This window comes from Eublepharis macularius, chromosome 5 (genome assembly GCF_028583425.1).
Source record: "Eublepharis macularius isolate TG4126 chromosome 5, MPM_Emac_v1.0, whole genome shotgun sequence".
In the NCBI taxonomy this organism is placed as follows: Eukaryota; Metazoa; Chordata; class Lepidosauria; order Squamata; family Eublepharidae; genus Eublepharis; species Eublepharis macularius.
The window spans coordinates 84,020,640-84,038,206 of record NC_072794.1 but is presented as its reverse complement, the minus strand read 5'-3'; the positions used below and the strand labels follow the sequence as shown (position 1 = coordinate 84,038,206).

At 41.2% G+C, this 17,567-nt stretch overlaps 1 protein-coding gene across 1 annotated transcript; it reads left to right on the top strand.

The window, feature by feature from the left end:
• Positions 1-3,606: 3,606 nt before the first annotated feature.
• BSND (barttin CLCNK type accessory subunit beta) lies at positions 3,607-17,024 on the top strand. The gene is made up of 4 exons (XM_054981629.1): positions 3,607-3,822; positions 9,236-9,330; positions 13,288-13,545; positions 16,384-17,024. Exons 1-4 carry the CDS (start codon positions 3,646-3,648, stop codon positions 16,820-16,822), a joined length of 969 nt encoding a protein of 322 aa, XP_054837604.1. The 5' UTR covers positions 3,607-3,645; the 3' UTR covers positions 16,823-17,024.
• The last annotated feature ends 543 nt before the right edge of the window (positions 17,025-17,567 follow it).

Below are 17,567 nucleotides of genomic sequence, written 5' to 3'. Positions count from 1 at the left end.
GCTTGCAGAGTACTGGCTTTGAGCCAGGTTCCCTTTCCAGGTCAATCTAAACAATAGCATGGTAGGTAAACACATTAACCCCATAATGACTGAATCTCAGACCTTGTAACACACATATATTCCAACACCCCTTCTCAAGGTCTAGCATGGAAGTCATTATGCATTCATATCTAACAAACATCATTTAACTTTTGTCTCAGCATTAGGATCAAACATATTCAACATTTCACAAAGATACTCAAACTTAGTTTTAGATAGTGGTTTAGTCAGGATATCAGCCACCATTTCTTCTGTACGACAATGTTCAATTTCTATTCGTCCCTTCTGGTACATATCTTTCACAAGTTCACATTTAAGTCCAATAGATCTGCTTCTTGCTTTGGTACTTTCTCCTTGGCATATGGTAATACACGCTTGATTATCCTCAAACATAACTACAGGTATAGGTTCATTTATTCCAAAGTCTTTTAGCAGGTTGAAGATCCATTCTAGTTCACTGCAGGCACTTGCTGCTGACACACATTCAGCTTCTGCTGTAGATTGTGCTACAATGGTTTGTTTCCTACTAGTCCAGTCTATCAGTCCATCTCCATAAAAGAATAGATATCCGCTGGTTGATCTGTAGTAGTCACTTGATTCTTCTCCCAATTGGCGTCCATATATCCAACCAGTCTTGGTCTCTCAGATGGCGAGATTCTCAGCTTTAGGTCTGCTGTTCCTTTCAGGTATCTTGCTAGTTTCTTTATCGCGTTCCAGTCATGATGATTAGGAGAACTTACTTTTCTGCATAAGATGCTAACAGCTACTGCTATATCAGGTCTTGTGGTTTTGCTCAAGTACAGAAGTTTTCCAACTGCTTCTCTGCATTCACCAACATTCCTAAGTGGTTGTCCGTCTCTTTCTCTCAGGTAATCAGGTTCAAGTGGTATACATGTCGCATTGCAGTTTTTCATGCCAATAGATTCTATAAAGTCCAATGTTTTTCTTTTCTGACTTAGGAGAAAAGTTCCATCTTCAAGTCTTTCTAGCTGTATTCCAAGGTAATGTTGTGCATCTCCAAGTTGCTTCACTTCTATCTCTTTGTTCAGTCCATCAACTATGTCTTTGATGTCTTGTCTGTCTTGGCAAGATATTATCAAGTCATCAACATAAATAAGAATGTACTGGTATTGTCCATTTTTAACTTTGGTGTACAGACATGGTTCAGCTTTTCCTTGCTTGAATCCTTGCTTTTGTAGTAGCCCTGATATTTTGTCATACCAGGCTTTTGCTGCTTGCTTTAAGCCATATAGACCTTTGTTGAGCTTGTACACATGATCTTCCATTCCCTTGATCTGGAATCCTTCAGGTTGCTCCATATAGATTTCCTCAGATAATTCTCCATTGAGAAAGGCTGTCTTTATATCCAGATGCGCCACTATCATGTTTCTTGATGCTGCAACACTGAGTAGTGTCCTGAACATTGCATGGTTGATAACTGGTGCAAAAGTCTCAAAGTAGTCAGTTCCATATTCCTGGGAGAATCCTTTAGCTACTAAACGTGCTTTGTATTTCTCAACAGTCCCATCAGCACTGGGACTTCCTAAATCCACCTAGGGTTTCTGCACAAAACATCTTTGCTGGTATAGTTGCATGAAAAGTCCACTAGATGGCAAACTGCTCCCAGCATTTTTGTTTTTACAATTTTGAAAACGGGGGAGGGAGGGAATATTAATCACCACTGAGAAGAAAAACCAAGCAACCCAGAGGACTTGTGAATATATTTATCCTTGGGGGTGGATCCATTTGTGTATATAAATTGCTGATTTGCCTGCTCAAGGGTCCATTTCAGACATGCTTACTTGAGACAATGAAATCCGGATATGATGGCACTGACTTTTGAATAAGTATGTACGGGTTTGAATTTTGAGATACTTCCTGTCATGTAGGAAATGGTCTTTGAACAACAGTAGTACATTATGTAAAATCTAAGAGGAGGCAAGCTAAGAATGAAGATTCTCCATTTTAAGAATTTGAAGAGCTTTTAAGAGTGAGAAGGAAAATCCTTTGGGCTGCTTAATCTGGAAGGAAACTAATGGGCAGATTTAGGACTGTGAAAATGTTCTGCAACAACATAAAAGCTGTTGGACATATGGAGGGAAACCTCTATCCTGTACCTGTGCTTTAACAAAGCTAGCTAAATGATGACACATTTGTAAAAATGTAATTAGTAGAGTTGCCAACTCTGGGTTAGGAAATTCCTGGAGATTCCTGGAAAGAGAGTGTTTTGGGGAGCAGAGAGACCTTATTGGGGTATAATGCCATAGAGTCCAACCTCCAAAGCAGCTATTTTCCCCCCAGGATAACTGATCTCTGTATTCTGGAGATCAAATGAGATTCTGGGAGATCTCCAGGCCCCATCTGGAGGATTGCAACCTGTTAGTGAGAAGGTCTCTTGAGGAGTGGTGATTATAATTTACTAGTGCACCAGCCATGACTCGGAGGGGCTGCATTTTTTTTCTCCAACAGAAGTCAACTGGAGATATTTGCTTCTTTGGAAGAAAATAAAGCAGATGCAATATACCTGAGGTAAAAACCTGCTGTAAGTGGTTAGAGTACCACATTTATTTATTTATTTATTTATTTATTTATTTATTTATTTATTTATTTATTTATTTATTTATTTATTTATTTAATGTCATTTATAATCCACCTTTCTCACTGAGACTCAAGGCGGATTACGTAGTGTGAGATTAGTACAATCAGTATCAAGGACATTTACATACAGTGTCAAGGACATTTACATAAACAATGTCACAGGATAAATAAATACAGTTTACACAGACATAGCATTTGCAAAGATCCAATACAGAGATGAAGAATTGCTGAAACAGAACATAATCAATTCTAGGACTGACATTAGACAACATGAAGCACAGGGAGTATATAGGTCCGGAGTACAAATTTAAAGCAACAGATAATATGTAACTGATCTTGTGAGGCTTCCTCTCCACCCTCCAGCTACTTTCCACAGTAATGATTCTGTCTCCAAAACCTGGGGACATTGCCAATGTTATCAAACACAGAGAAGACCTTATTGTCCAACAATAGAGACAAGAGGTCAATTTTCCAACCAGAGAGCCACATTAAACTTTATGAAAAGGACTGAAATGTGGAGAAGGCTGTACTCATTTGCTCTGCCAAGACATCTTTATATTTCTCTAATTTGCCACTCAGGCACTGAAACCTGGGAGTGGGTCCTAAGATCTCCCTCCCTTATCCACACCCCCTTGGCAAGGCGTTCTCAGCTGTTGCTCTGCCTAAGCCCAGGGGGAAGGTTATAGCCAAGCATATCAGGGCAGTGTTACTCGAGTGTGAATTTAAGGATCTTGTTTGCATTCATTACAAACCCATTAAAAACTGGCTGGCTCAGACCTGCGCAAGTCTGGTCTGAAGAAACAACCGACTCCCAACTCTTTGCTGCCTCTGGAACAGAGTACCTGAGAGTGGAGTCTGGTATCTGGGCTTGGGACAGGTGAAGGATTCCCTTTATTTATTTATTTATTTATTTAAAAAACCCTCCCCAGCCCAGCCTTCTTCCATGAACTTGATTACACAGGTATTGGCCTGAATTTTCATTTCTCTTCCTGAAGTGTGTGGATTTAAATGGCTGAAGAGAAAACGTTTCGCCATGGGCTCATTGTTCTGGGCTTCTTTCTGGTGATGATTGGCATGTTCATTATGAGTGTGGACAAGCCCCAGATCTACATCACCTTCTGTACTCTGGGGATCTTGGTCATAGCAGTGGGGATCACTTGGAGCATGTGTCAGTGCTACCCGAAGGTAGGGGGTCTTCTTATTTTTTTAAAAGATATATAAATGTGCTTTCATCAGCTGCATCTTTTAAGCTTCTTCTCTGAGCCCTTGGAAATGGCTGCAGGCACTAAATGTTTTCCATTTTGTACAAGAGACCGTTTACTTGTTGAGAAGTACACAAGGGTATTTATTTATGAAGCAGGAGATACCAGTTCCAGTATTTGCAGGCCAGATTAATTACTTGGTATGTCAACTTCCATACAGTTACCAGAAGAATAACAATACTTTCAAGTACTAAAGATCTCAGAGTAGAAATTAGTAGTAGCACTAGCAAATGATTCAGTGGGAACTTTGAAAAGATTCATTTTTCAGAGACTGGGGTTATGATGACTTGAATTCTCCTCTGGGAAGTCTACTGTTTGGACAAACAACCCCAAATGCTTTTTGAAACAAAAACTATTTCATACATTTCTTTTCTGTCTCTTTCTCCAGGGAGTCCAAATCCTATTTGATCCTCATAGCATTTTGAGGGGAATTAGACTGAAGAGAGTCATTTTGCCTAACCTTACCTAAAGTGCTGAGGGTGAAACTGTACATTATATGGGAGATCCATGATAGGATATTCAGCATTTTCTTTGTCAATTAAATTCAGCAGCCAATTTGAAGTGGAGGAGAAGGAAAAGAAGACATTAAACTGATTCCCTTCATGTTTACAAACTACCTGATGAAACAAAAAGACAGCTATCCCATGGAAGAAGCACTTTTGATCAGGAAAACAACAGTGGGAGAGGAGGAGGGTTCAGAGAGCTTTTAACTGATTTTTCAGTGCAACCCTTGCAGAGTTACTCCAGTCTAAGTCTATAGAAGTCAATGGGCTTAGATTGGAGTCTAAGCCCAGTCTAAGGGGACTGCATAGGATTGCACTGCTTTATCTTTTAGTAAGCTCTCTGATGGTTGTTTTAAGAATTTGATTTAGATATTGAAAGGTTTTATGTCATACTAGCTTGATGCCTGTGCTTCGCTATGGTATTTAAATCCAGTTATAATATTTATGGGTAAGTAATGTTTTTTGTTTGGGGAGGGGGGGAGAGGGTTGAGTTGGTTTTGTAGTATAATAGCATAGCACTGGAGCTTCACAAAAGTGTTTGAATAAAGTGAAGAATGTCGATGCCTAAAACTGATGATGTGAATTTTGAAATGTAGCATTTATTGAAGAGATTTTTAAAAGGAAAAGATTGTAGTGCAAGAAATAAAGTGAAAAATATGTACAACCTTATTTTTCTACTGAAGGACCTCTTTGTAGACCTCATTGGTGGTTTCCCCCCACTTTGGAGCCCCCACTTTGAGGAGAAGCTTGTGGGCTGGGAAGCCAGGAGGGTTGAGCATGTTGAGAAACTCCACAAGGTAGTGGACCACATCATCCATTTTCACCACTGAGTCCACAGATCTGAACTCCATTTCTACCCCTTCGAGGGAGTTAAGTTGTGTTTCATTAATGATGGCAGCCCTGTCATTCTTGGGAGACAGACTCTTGGGAGTCAGAGTAGCACACTTGCACAGCCTGTCGATGGACTTCTTCATGATAGTGACGATATCAGGGTATATCGTGGCTGTTAGGTCTGCTAGACTCATCACTACTGTACCCAGGCCTGCAGGGATGGTCACCTTTCCCTTGGACTCAAAACTTGCTGGTACTTGCCCACTGCTGCTCAGTGCACTGCAGGAGTATGATGTGCATATTTCTTTGCCGCATCTCTAAGTTGCTTCCTCCTTTTAGCATCGGTATATCTTGCACAACGTCTGCCAGGAGGCTTCTTGGGGGCAGTAAGAGGTGATGGCTGCAAAAGGTGTGAGGTGGAGTTGGACTGAGGGAGGGGTGGTATGGTGGGCCCTTCGGCAGGTTCATGTGAGAGGTTTGCATTGAAATGACCCCTAGAAAGGTCATGCACCATCTCCCCATGAACATTTTAAAACTCAGCTGCCATACTGACTTTTATATAAAATCCCTTTTCAGGAGTCTTGTACTGTCTTTCTTCAACTGTCTGCAGTTTCCTTGATATAATTTTTACCTCAGAATGCAGTTCCGCAGCTGACCCATCAGCCTGCCAGCCACACAGGAAAGCCAGGCAAACCTAGAGGGGAGGTGTATTTTTTACCTCAGGACACGTTCAATGACTGGGACATCATTGAGAGTACTGCATGTGTCCTGCCTGCTGTTTAGAATGTTGGGCTGATGGCCAATCAAGGCCGCATATGCAAATGACCTCAGGGCAGAGTGGCTGAGTTGGCAGTTGGTGGGGGGAGGGGGATGAACAGCCTGCCAGCCGCACAGGGAAGCTGTATCCCTATGAGAAAACACATTTGACCCCTTTTTACCCCCTTAGGGGGTGAATTTCTCAAAATCCCTTCTTAGTGAGCCCCTACATCATGAAAGGAACGTCCTCCCCAAATTTTTTTTTTAATAAATTTTTTTTTATTTTTCATAACTACAAAACACTACACCAGACTATCACAAGGAAAGGGGAGAGGGAAAGGACAAAGGGGGGTGGAAAAAGAAAAAGGGGGGGGAATGAACTACAAACACTAAACACTACACTTCAATGTTTCCCTTCATACTGTCATAATACAAAAATAGCTCCATAGAATAATGATGGAGTGGTTAATCATACAGAAAATAAACATTTCAAATTCTGATTAAACTTTCCTCCCCCTTCTAGGTCCCGGACGCAATTCTCTCTGTGCAACTGCTGTTGCGATGCTCTCCTCCCCCCCCCCTCCGGCTCCTCCTTTTCTTCGTTCTTGGTGCAGCAGAGTTCTGGGTTTTTATTCTCAAAATCCTTTAGTTGATCTTCTGATAATATCTTATAGGCCTGATCTTTATATCTGAACCATATTCCTTCCGGGAATAACCATTTGTACTTTATTCCATGGTCCCTCAGAAGAGCTGCAAACTTTTTATATTTAAAACGCCGTTTCCGGACTAGAAATGGAACGTCCTTCAAAATCTTGACTTTCAAACCCATAAAGTCCAAATCCGCATTGTATGAGTTATATAGGATGGTGTCCCGAATCTTTTTAGTTGAAAAGTCAATAATGATCTCACGAGGCAACTGTCGCTTTGTTGCATATTTTGAAGAAGCCCGACGGACCTCCAAAATGGCGCTTTTAACCTCTTCTTTAGTCGTCCTCGCGGGTGTCGCCAGTAGTTCCGAGACCAAATCCCACAGATCCTCATTTTCCTCCTCTTTCACGTTTTGGAGACGCAAAATTGTCTGCGTTCGTTCCACCTGTAGCCCGATCAGTTGGTTCTCCACCAACTTCAGCTCCTTTTTTGTAGCCTTCACAAGTGACGCACTTTCCAGAGCAGACTTTTCTGCCCCCCCCCCGCTGCTGCCTTAATGGTTTTCACCTCGCTTTCAATTAAGCCCACCCTTTGATCAGTTTCGTTCAGCTTGTCAACAAAGGGTTTTATGGCTTCCACCACCGCCCTGCGCACCAACTCTTCGAGCGACTCCCCTTTCTGCAAGGTGGCCGAGATTGACTTACCGAGAGTGGGACTTTGCTTCTTTGCTGCCATTTTGGGGGGGGGGCAACAAAATTCTGGAACTCCACGAAGGGGAAGAGCGAGTCTTCTTCAGATCAACCTCTCCTTCACAAACGCTTGTAGAACAGAAGGGATTCGCTTGTTTACAGGCTTCCGCCTGTTTCTTTTACTTGCCGTTTCTCGTTGCCCGGCGGCACTCGAGGCGCCGCGCACATCTGCCGGCCTCCATAGGGACAAACGGGCAATTCCCCCCCCGCATTGATTTCGGGGAGTTCTTCCCGCCGCGTCCCGGACCCTGGCTCCCTCCCTGGGAGTCCTGGGGGCTAATCCTTACGGATCAGCCGCCCGGTCAGGGTGCCCGGTCGTTTCCTCCCGGACCAGCCGAGAGGAGCGTCCGGCATGGCTGAGAAAATGAAACCGAATCCACGTCCTCCCCAAATTTCACGCTTCTAGGTCCAGGGGTTTGGGCCGGGCATTGATGAGTCAGTCAGGACACTTGTCTTTATATATATAGATAGCTTGTATTGAAACATTGTTGAAGCCCCTTTGATCTGTAAAGCAAAAGCAGGATAAAAATGCCTTTAATAAGTAAACAAATGGGGAAAGTTTAAACATCTCTTTCCCCTTGCCACTGCTCTGTTCAGAATAGAACCTCCTCTCTGTGTCTGCATTTCATTAAAAATGAAACATGAAGAGATCCAGTCATGGTTCTGCCATGTAATATGTAGTTTAGCCTGAGAGGGATTCTGAGCCAGTTTGGGATAGTGATTAAGAGCACGGGACTCTAATCTGGAGAACCGGGTTTGATTCCCTACTCCTCCACTTGAAGCCAGCTGGGTAACCTTGGGTCAGTCACAGCTTCTAGGAGCTCTCTCAGCCCCACCCACCTCACAGGGTGATTATTGTTGTGGGGATAATAATGACATACTTTGTAAACCACTCTGAGTGGGCATTAAGTTGTCCTGAAGGGCAGTATATAAATCAAATTTTGTTGTTGTTGAGTTTTGGTTTCCTCAACATGCTAAGCCCAGCATTCTAGGCACACCTGTACAGTGGCACTGAATGCAAATTAGATATGATGGAGGCAAATATCCATGTTAGCATCAAAGTGTTACCAAATTCCTATAAAGTGAGAAAGGAGATGGGTGGTGGTGGTGGTGGGAGTTAAAGCACAATATGGGGGGATAGTGGTACTGACACCCCCTTCATCAGTAGTTTCTCTCAAAATGGCCTATATCCAGCCATTTTTCTCCTGGTAGGGTTTCAAGACTGGAAGTAAATTCTACTATGAGAAAAACTGCTGGGGAGAGGCTGTTGCGGGGAGAGGACAAGTGTGAGATGGTTATCACATCCTTCTCCCATGTTGGGTTTTCATTTGTCCCCAAGCACTTTAAAGGAAGTTGGCATGGCCCACACATGGGATGTGATGTTTGGCCCTCAACAATTTATTTAGTGAAGGGTAATTGTTTCAGCTCTGTATTTAGATTGATGCTTTCCCCCAAATTTCTGTAATCGATATCCTATTGTATTGTTTATTGAATGTACCAGCTGTTGTTTATATTGACTTGTAGTTCAGTGTAGCGCAGTGATGCTTATATCAGTACTGAATTGTCCTGTTGCAGTCCTGATTAATGAGAAGAAAAGCTGGTAAAACTATGGTATCTAAGATGCCAAGTACGAGTCACAAGTATTGGATCAAACACAACTAACACCTGCCTAGTGAGGAGATTCTGCTGGAGGAGCATCTTATACATACATTAAATCCATGTTAAAGTGAATGTTTTCAGGAAAATGTAGTTATTTGCGCATATTCAGATATTTGCATACCTAAGGAGAGAAACAGGTAGAAAAATTTCTCCTTTTCAGTGAAGTCTCCTCCCCCACTTTTCCGTCTAGATCAGAGTTGTTTCTGTTGACACAGAATTGGAGAAGTTCCTTGCAAAGAGTCCTGCTGCTTCATCTGTTGAAAATGAGATTCTGGGGAAGAACAGGTACGCTGGGGAACCGAGCCTATAAGCTTCAACTCAACAGTTTGTAATCTCATGTTTAATTAGAATCCTAACTGGTACACAATATAATCTGTGTTGCTCAGCGGACAAGGTCAGTGTCTGGAAATACTGGCACAAGACAGTGAAATGCAAAAATACGTTATCTATTTCAAACAAACCAATCAGGAAGAAAAGAAGCATCTTCAGAAAAATATAGGATGTAAAAAAATAATCCCTTTAAAAAGTGAGACAGAATTCAAGACCGATGTGCAAGACAGTGAAAAGCTGATGTAGCTCTCTGGTGTCCTTTTAGTGTTCAGCCTTAATATAACAATTCAACCAGAAAACAAATGTGGATGTACAGCTTACCCTACATTGGCTGCAGCAACAGCTGCTCCTTCATCCTCAGCTGGTCTGCAGTTTGCAAAAGCCAGCCAAAGACAGCCAGTTAAGATAAAAATACAATTATTGAAGAGCATCTTCTCTGTCACTCAGCTCCTATTAGAGCCATGGCTCCCTTTCCTCAAACACAACCTCAAACAGCCAGCTGCCAAGAAGGCACATTTTAATGAGCCCAGGTTAGCAACTATTTCTAACATTAAGATCTGGACAGGAAAATTGCGAATTAGCCCAGCTCCAGATCCATATATGAGTTATCCATTAATCTCTCTTAAATTACTGCTTCACAATAGTGCTAGTTTCACAACTCTCCTAACACAATCTTATGCACATTTACTCTGAGTTAAGTCCCACCATGTTTAATGGGGATCACTCCCTGGTAAGCATCCAGAAGATTGCAGTAAGTCACAGATTACTTTGTCTACCCTGCATGTCTAGGAGAGTGTAGTCTGGCCCTAGGGTATGGCACATGATACAACAGCCTTGCTGAAACAGACTCTGGAAGAGAGACCTCTTGGGAACTGTATGGATACTGCCTTGAGTTCCATGGGAGAAAGGTAGGCTATAAATGTAATTTAACAAATAGTCAGCATGCTTGTAACTTCTAGATGAGCTACTGTTTATAGATGTGTATTGAATAATCGGGTGCCACACATGCAGCCGACATCAGTAACCTTTGCCTTTCCTGCTCTTGCTATTGCTTGAATGCCCACCCCAAAGTGCTCCTAGACTACTGCCAGGGTACAAAGCATGCAGAGTTCAATCTAGGTGGGAAAAAGGAAACCTCAAGATTATTGGAGTGGACGGCAGCACTCCAGTTACATATCTATAATGTAATGTTCTGTAGGTGTCCTGTTGTCAGATGGGCTCCTTACACCAAGGGACAGTTGCTTCTTATCAATATTAAAATGAGAACAGGCAAAACTAGGCATGGCACACAGTTGCACCCCCAATTACCATAAGCAACCTCAGGATGTTATAGGTTTGAGCAGAGAAAGGGAAAGGGAAAGGGGAAAAGATCTACTGTGGCTACTGTTTTGCTGAAAAATTGGTGCTTGGGTATTTTCTTCCCCTTGGAAGAAAAACAGAACTACTTGTATCTTTTTCTCAGCACAGAGCAAAGCAGCTGAGGTAGGTGATCTTTTTGTTTTATTATGAAATGTATGAGGTTACAAGCTTATCAAAGTTATGAATCACAATATAATTAGAGAAGAAATATATATTACATTTGGAAGAGCAGATATATTACAGTAAAAGATCCAAATCTATTCATATCATTAATGTTTAACAACATTAAATTCCACTTTAATTTGCATGTATTCCATAACTATAGACAGGGCTTTTTTTCTGGGAAAAGAGGTGGTGGAACTCAGTGGGTTGCCCTCAGAGAAAATGGTCATATGGCTGGTGGCCCCGCCCCCTGATCTCCAGACAGAGGGGAGTTTAGATTGCCCTCTGATCTTGAGGCAAGACCACCAATTGTATATATGTTCTGCTGAAGCTTTTCAATGACTCCAACTATGTACTGTTGGTAACGTGCCAACAGTACATGATTTTATAATAGGTTTCTTTAAAATTAACACCAGATTAGACTGCAGAACATTTTGTATTGCGTTAGCCTTTCTATTTCATTGTACTTTAAAATGGTTCTCTTTTTTGATCCTCCAGTTCAGTTCAATTAATACACTATTCCTTATATTTACCATAATGTAATTCCTTAATTGAAAGTATTGAAACCAAGATATGTTTAGATCATTCAGTTTGGGGGGGATAGGTTATTGATATCTAGTGCTAAACACTGGTACTATTATACCACATGCAGTAACCGACTGATCCTCCATGGGATTGTTCTTCATACAGAGAACATTTTGATTATAAGTAATGGAAGTTAACGTTAATAAACTTTTTAGGGCTCAAGAACTTCTTATACTTGTACAAAGCTACCAAAGTTGCATCATTATCCATTGCAGGACCAGGCATTGTTTATAGTCCTTTGAATAATACCAAGGTAAGTCTTTATCCAGCAAAACCCAAGAGCCAATGAATTTCAAACAACTACTTTCTTAATAGTAGATAGCTATATCAGCATGTGCAAGGCACCTTTCTCATAGGGCTTTTATACTACATCTGAAGAAATTCTAGATTTTATCAGTCCAGATATAATTGGATAACAATTCAACATGTTATAACAAGAAATCAGTACATGAAGATTTTTAAATAGAAAAGAGAAATATATAGAGAGAGTGATTATAGTTATTGAGATTCTGAACTAAAAATGGTTGGAAAGAAAAGGATTGACCAGCCATTTCTCCTTGTTATTCTTTGCTCCAGAGATTTCTTTTAAATACATGTGACATGTCTACTTTGCATGTTGCTCTTTTCAGCCATCAAGGTTCTGGCATGTGTATTCTGAAGCTGGAATATGTGTGTCATGCCCCTTTCAGACATAATGATGATTGTGTATATCAGGAAGATCATGTATAGTGTGTTCCCCCCTGTACATACTGTTAAACAAGATCCTGAAAAGGGCCAAAGTCTAAGAAACAGCTGGAATTAATCATGAATAAGGGACTTTTTTGGGAGCTATACAATACAACCTAGCAGGAACAGAAACAGCAATGCTCACAGCCACATAAATTACATATGAAGTCTATTGCATATGATTCAGAGTCTAAATTATCCTTGTCTAGTGAGACACCTGAGGAACTATTACAGTTTCAAGAGTAACAGAAATACCTCCGTTCTTCTGTAAGGATGCAGGCAGCTGTGATGCATTGGGAGCTCTTCCAAAGGACACTAGAAAGTTTAACTTTTCCTCAGAACAACTCTTGATGCTGCTGCCCCCAGCCCTTCAGGTGATACTCCTGAAAATGTAGGAGAACATCACTGTTCAGTGTCAGTTACACTCAGGAGCTAGTTTTTCTCAGTGTCTGCATTGTTTGTGGCTTTAGAGGTTGTTTTGTACCCCAGCTGAGAAAGGAGAGGACTCATGTTGAGCTTCCAAATGTCGTTAAGTGGCTTTTTGGAATTGGTTCCATAATCAATATGCTTGTCATCTTCTCCAATTTATAGGCCTCACTCAGTGGAGCATTTCCATAAAACAAGTGATCTTTTCACAGTGGTGCAGTAAAAACTTTACATCCTCAAGGTGGTTCTCTCCCTAACATTTCACCTTTAAAGATGTTAGAAGGCTGTGTAAGAGTTTCTATCTGAAGCCTTAGAGAACTGTTCTCAGTCAGAGCAGCTTCTACTGGGACAGAGGGACCCATGTCTGACTTGCAATAATAAGGCAGATTCATATATTCAGTCAGGAACTTCTCCCACATTCAGCCAGGTAAGGCAGGTTAGAAAGTTAGTTCTCCTGATAGTTCCATTCCTGCAACAAAACATGCAAGGTAATTAAAGAGTCCAACTGCAGAAGTCAAATTGACTAGAAAAATGCTGAGCGCTCTGAACATGCTTGGAGTTCTTATCTTAATCAGAAAAGTCTTGTTCCTTGTTAATGCAAAAATAAAATAACCCTGATGAAATGGCATCCCACTTCCTTTTGTCTCTGCACAGTTCCTCAACTACTTATACCACCCAGAAAGAAGCTGAAATCTATGAAAAAAGCCTGCCATCTTATGAACAGGTCCAAATGAACAAGGCAGGTGCTGCAGAGTGCTTGGGAGTTCAAACTACTTCAGACCTGTCAGTCAGTCCAGTAGGAGATGTCCAGCTTGTTGTGCAGGCCAAAGCAGAAGTCCACAGGGATTCAGGAAGCAATGGAGGTATCCATAAAGACGCAGAATCCCAGAAGAATCTTACAAGACTGTTCTGGTGAGTTGTGTTTATGATTTGCTTAGGGGCACACAACATAGCATCTTGTGGGTAACTAGCCTATTAGCTGTTATTTCTGACTTATACTAGAGATTCATAGCCATAAAGGCAAGAATAAATAATCAATTAAAAAGCAATTCAATTGACCACAGAATGGCTCTTTCCTAGCTGAACAGATAATGTGTCATTAATTCAGGCTATAATTATGTAAAACATGACAAGCATCCTTATTTCATTGACTATGGGCATTTCCACATGTCCTTAAAGGGACAGCCCACTTACCAAACACTGCCGGCTTTTCTCCTTCACTCCACATGTCTCCGATTTCAAAACGGTAGCAGGCTGTTTGGCTTCTCTTTTTTCGGCACCTTTTCTGAGAACACATTTCCTGAATTTCCCAAAAAGATGCTGAAGAAATGGAAGCCAAACAGCCTGCTACCTTATGCATCATAAAGAACCTGCAGAGGCAAATGTTCCTTTCCTTCTCCTTCTCACTTCTGTCCCCTCAGAAATGCTGAAGATAAGAATTGGGGGATGGTTATGGACAAAATACCAATGCAGCACTGTGTCCCCACTCCGTAACCTTCATTATTGAGATACTGCAAAATCGCCCCCTTCTCTGTTGCAATAGTGCTTTATTGAGCACTAGCCACATGTAGGTGTGAACCCTGTCTTCTGGCTTCACCCAGAATTTTTTTTTTAAAAAAATCTCAGCTATATGGCAAGGGTCCATAAATTGCATTCAAGTCTAACAAAAATGTGACCACCTAGAAAGCAGTTCTCTTTGGTACTGAAATCCGAAATGTGCAGAGGATGAGGTCTTCTCTGAAACACTGCAGGGTATATGTCATAGGGGCAAGAAAACTGTACAGGGTCATTACCAGCAGCAAGAAAAAGAGGACCGCATAAAGCATGGAGCAAAAAATAAGAAACCATTGGTGCAGTGGAAGAATCGATTTTAATTCAACCCTAAGCCCACTGCATGTTTTGCATATGTATTGTTGTGGTAACTGTTGAGACTATAAAATTTTACAGATCTCTCTGATGAAGCATATGCAAAATGCACAGGGGCTTCAGAGTGAATTAAAATAAATTCTGCTACTGCACTAATTGTCTCTTGTTCTTGGACCCAGACCTTTGCCATGGTAGCATTTATTAATGCATTGAGACTTCGCATTCACAGAGACGATGCAGATATCAGTTCCTGTTATAGATATACATTGAAATCCTAAGTGATAGCAGGACTTCACAGTTGTAAAAAACTAGTTCTCTACACTTTTATTAAAAAAAATTGATCTGGCATACCTACCTGCAAATAGTTTGCAGGCCAGAACTGCTTTTGTAGCAAAGGGACTGGGAAATGAATGTGAGAAGTGTGGGTGGCCTTGCTGGAAAGTGTTGTGGTTGATGGAACTGGGGAAAATGAAGAGAGAAAGGTGCATTTCCTTGCTTCACTGTTCATATTAAGGGAATAAATAATGATTGAAGTCATGTTTGGAAAATAAAGGAGCTCTGGAAGAGAGAGAAAGACATCTAGTTCCCACTAATGTAGTATCCTGTGGCAAAGCTTTACCACTTCACTCTGAAGGTGGGAACTCACATGATATAATGCTTCTCCCTACAAAAGCATTCCACTCACATAGAAAGCAGCCAACAGGAAGAAGGTTCTGGCTTGGCTTTCCCCCCAACTAACTGATTTACACATGTAGGGATTTAGCAGTGAGGCAAAGGAGCATCCCGCCACGGGAGCCCTCACTCAAAGCCCAGTCACAGAATTACCCCCTCAGTGAGAGGCAGGCTGCAAACTCATTGAAATTATATCTTTAATTGCACCCACCACTCAATCTGACTTTAAGAAGTTCAGGATTTTGCATTTCACTGAATAATTCCTCAGACAAAATGAGTTTTCATTCACAGAGGACAAAAATATAAGAGAGGTTCTTACAGTCCTACTAGATTTCCTCTTGGCAAAGACTGAGTGGTTCTTCTTGCTACAAAAATGGAAGGTCAACTAAAATAATGTATTAAAATTCACAGAACCAAGCAGGTTTTGCAAAGGCAGGGCAGAGTTGTCATCTGATTAAAGACATCATAATTAATTTTATGTATGTTAATTAAATTTTCATATTTTTTCTGAATTTTTAAAAAAGATTATGAGCATGATTCACATCAAGTTCCATCTTAGAAAAGGCATTCCTTCTCCTGTGTCAGAGAGAAGAATTAATGCCTCTTGTAAAATGGCACCTGCCAACTACAATTCTTGTACTGAAAGCATTTTCTGTTTAAAATCTGCCTTCTGATTAACTAGGGCATCTCTTTAATGGATGCAAAGGTCTTTAATCAGTGAATCAAGCTGATTAATGTGCTAAACTTTGCAACTCTAAGGAAAGTGGAGATATTAAGGCTGCAATCCTATGCACATTTACTGAGGAGTAAGGCTGATAGAGCATAGTGGAACTTGCTTCTGATTAGACAAGCATAGGCTTGTGCTGTAAATGTTAAACATTTTTGCTTTGTCATTCAGCTGAACTCATGCATGCTAGCATTTCATCCATTTATATTATTGGTGGTGTTGTACCCTCTGGTCAATTTCAATTCCACTGATGTGTCTGAAGATCAGAACATTGGTGCTGAATTGACATAGCCAACAACATTTTCCTTTAGCCCCCACCCCCACCTCCAAATGAAAAACTAAGTAAAAAAATGAATCATTTCAGATCTGAGAGGGTGCTGTAGAAAGTCTAGAATAACTGATTTACTGTAAACTTATGTTGAAACACAAAATACCTCACCAAAAGCGTGTCCTTCAATGAACTTTTTTTAAAAAAAATCTTCCAGCCAGTCTGAGGCACCTCTAGCTTCTTTCCAAGAAGACGTGGAAACATCTTCAGTGAAATCGACTTCCAACAGTCCATTTCTACAGAGGTACAAAGATACTCCAAACCTTTGCTCTCCACCAGAAATCCAGCTCATCTTCAAACTTCCTTCCTATGAAGATTTTGCCTTGATTGATTCCCTTATGGGGGACAGTCAGAGTAATGAAAAGATAGTGGAGCCAAGCAAAATTCATCAGTCTGTTCCTGCCACAGCAAGAGAGGAGGCATTGCCTATGGATTTGGGGGCTGAGCTATTGGAATCCAAATTCATACCCAGTGTGGAAGTGGGTGATTTGTACTATGGAATATATGAGGGACCAGAAGACATCTTCGTATCTGTTGATGCTGCCTTTGAACCAAAAGACTTACTAAACACTAAGACAGGAGAAAGTGATAACTAGAAACAAGCCTAAAAATGTTCATGGAAGTCAGGGATACCGGGGGAAAGTCTCAGCCAATCAGTTCAACAGGAGCTGAGCTTCATTTTTAAACTAAGGAAGTGGGAGGAAAAGGGTTTCATATTTTTCCTGTACTCCAGAGGTTTGATGTTGCTTGAGAACCAAAAAGGAATGGAAACAATATTGCAGAAAAAGTAGAAACAAGGTGCTGCACCTATTAACAATAAAAGAAAAGTGGTGGTGGTGGTGGTGGTGGTGGTGGTGGTGGTGGTGGTGGTGATGGTGTGTGGGGGTGTGGGTTAAATCTCAAGGTGTATGTTTCATTTTGGTTATATAAAAATCATGTGGCATGGAATAAAAAGCACATACATATTGTATGATTCACCAAGATCAACACAGTCTACCATCCACATATGGTATCCCTACAAAGGATACCTCCTGATATTTTGGCCTGGGCAGGAAGGTGGCATGGTACAGCTTGATCTCATCAGCTCTTGGAAGCTAAGCATGGTTGGTACTTGAATAGCAGACAACCAAGGAAGACTCTGCAGAGGAAGGCTTTTCACTTGCCTTAAAACCCTCTTGCAAGGTTCACCATAAGTCTGTTGTGACTTGATGGCCCACACATACATATGTATCGTGGCCTGCCTGTGTGTACAAGAAGAGATTGAGGGAGGGGAAAGAACTTTTGAAAGCCTTTTTGATGAATAATACATTGCCAAGGGGCTGCATTCAGTGGGTCACAAAA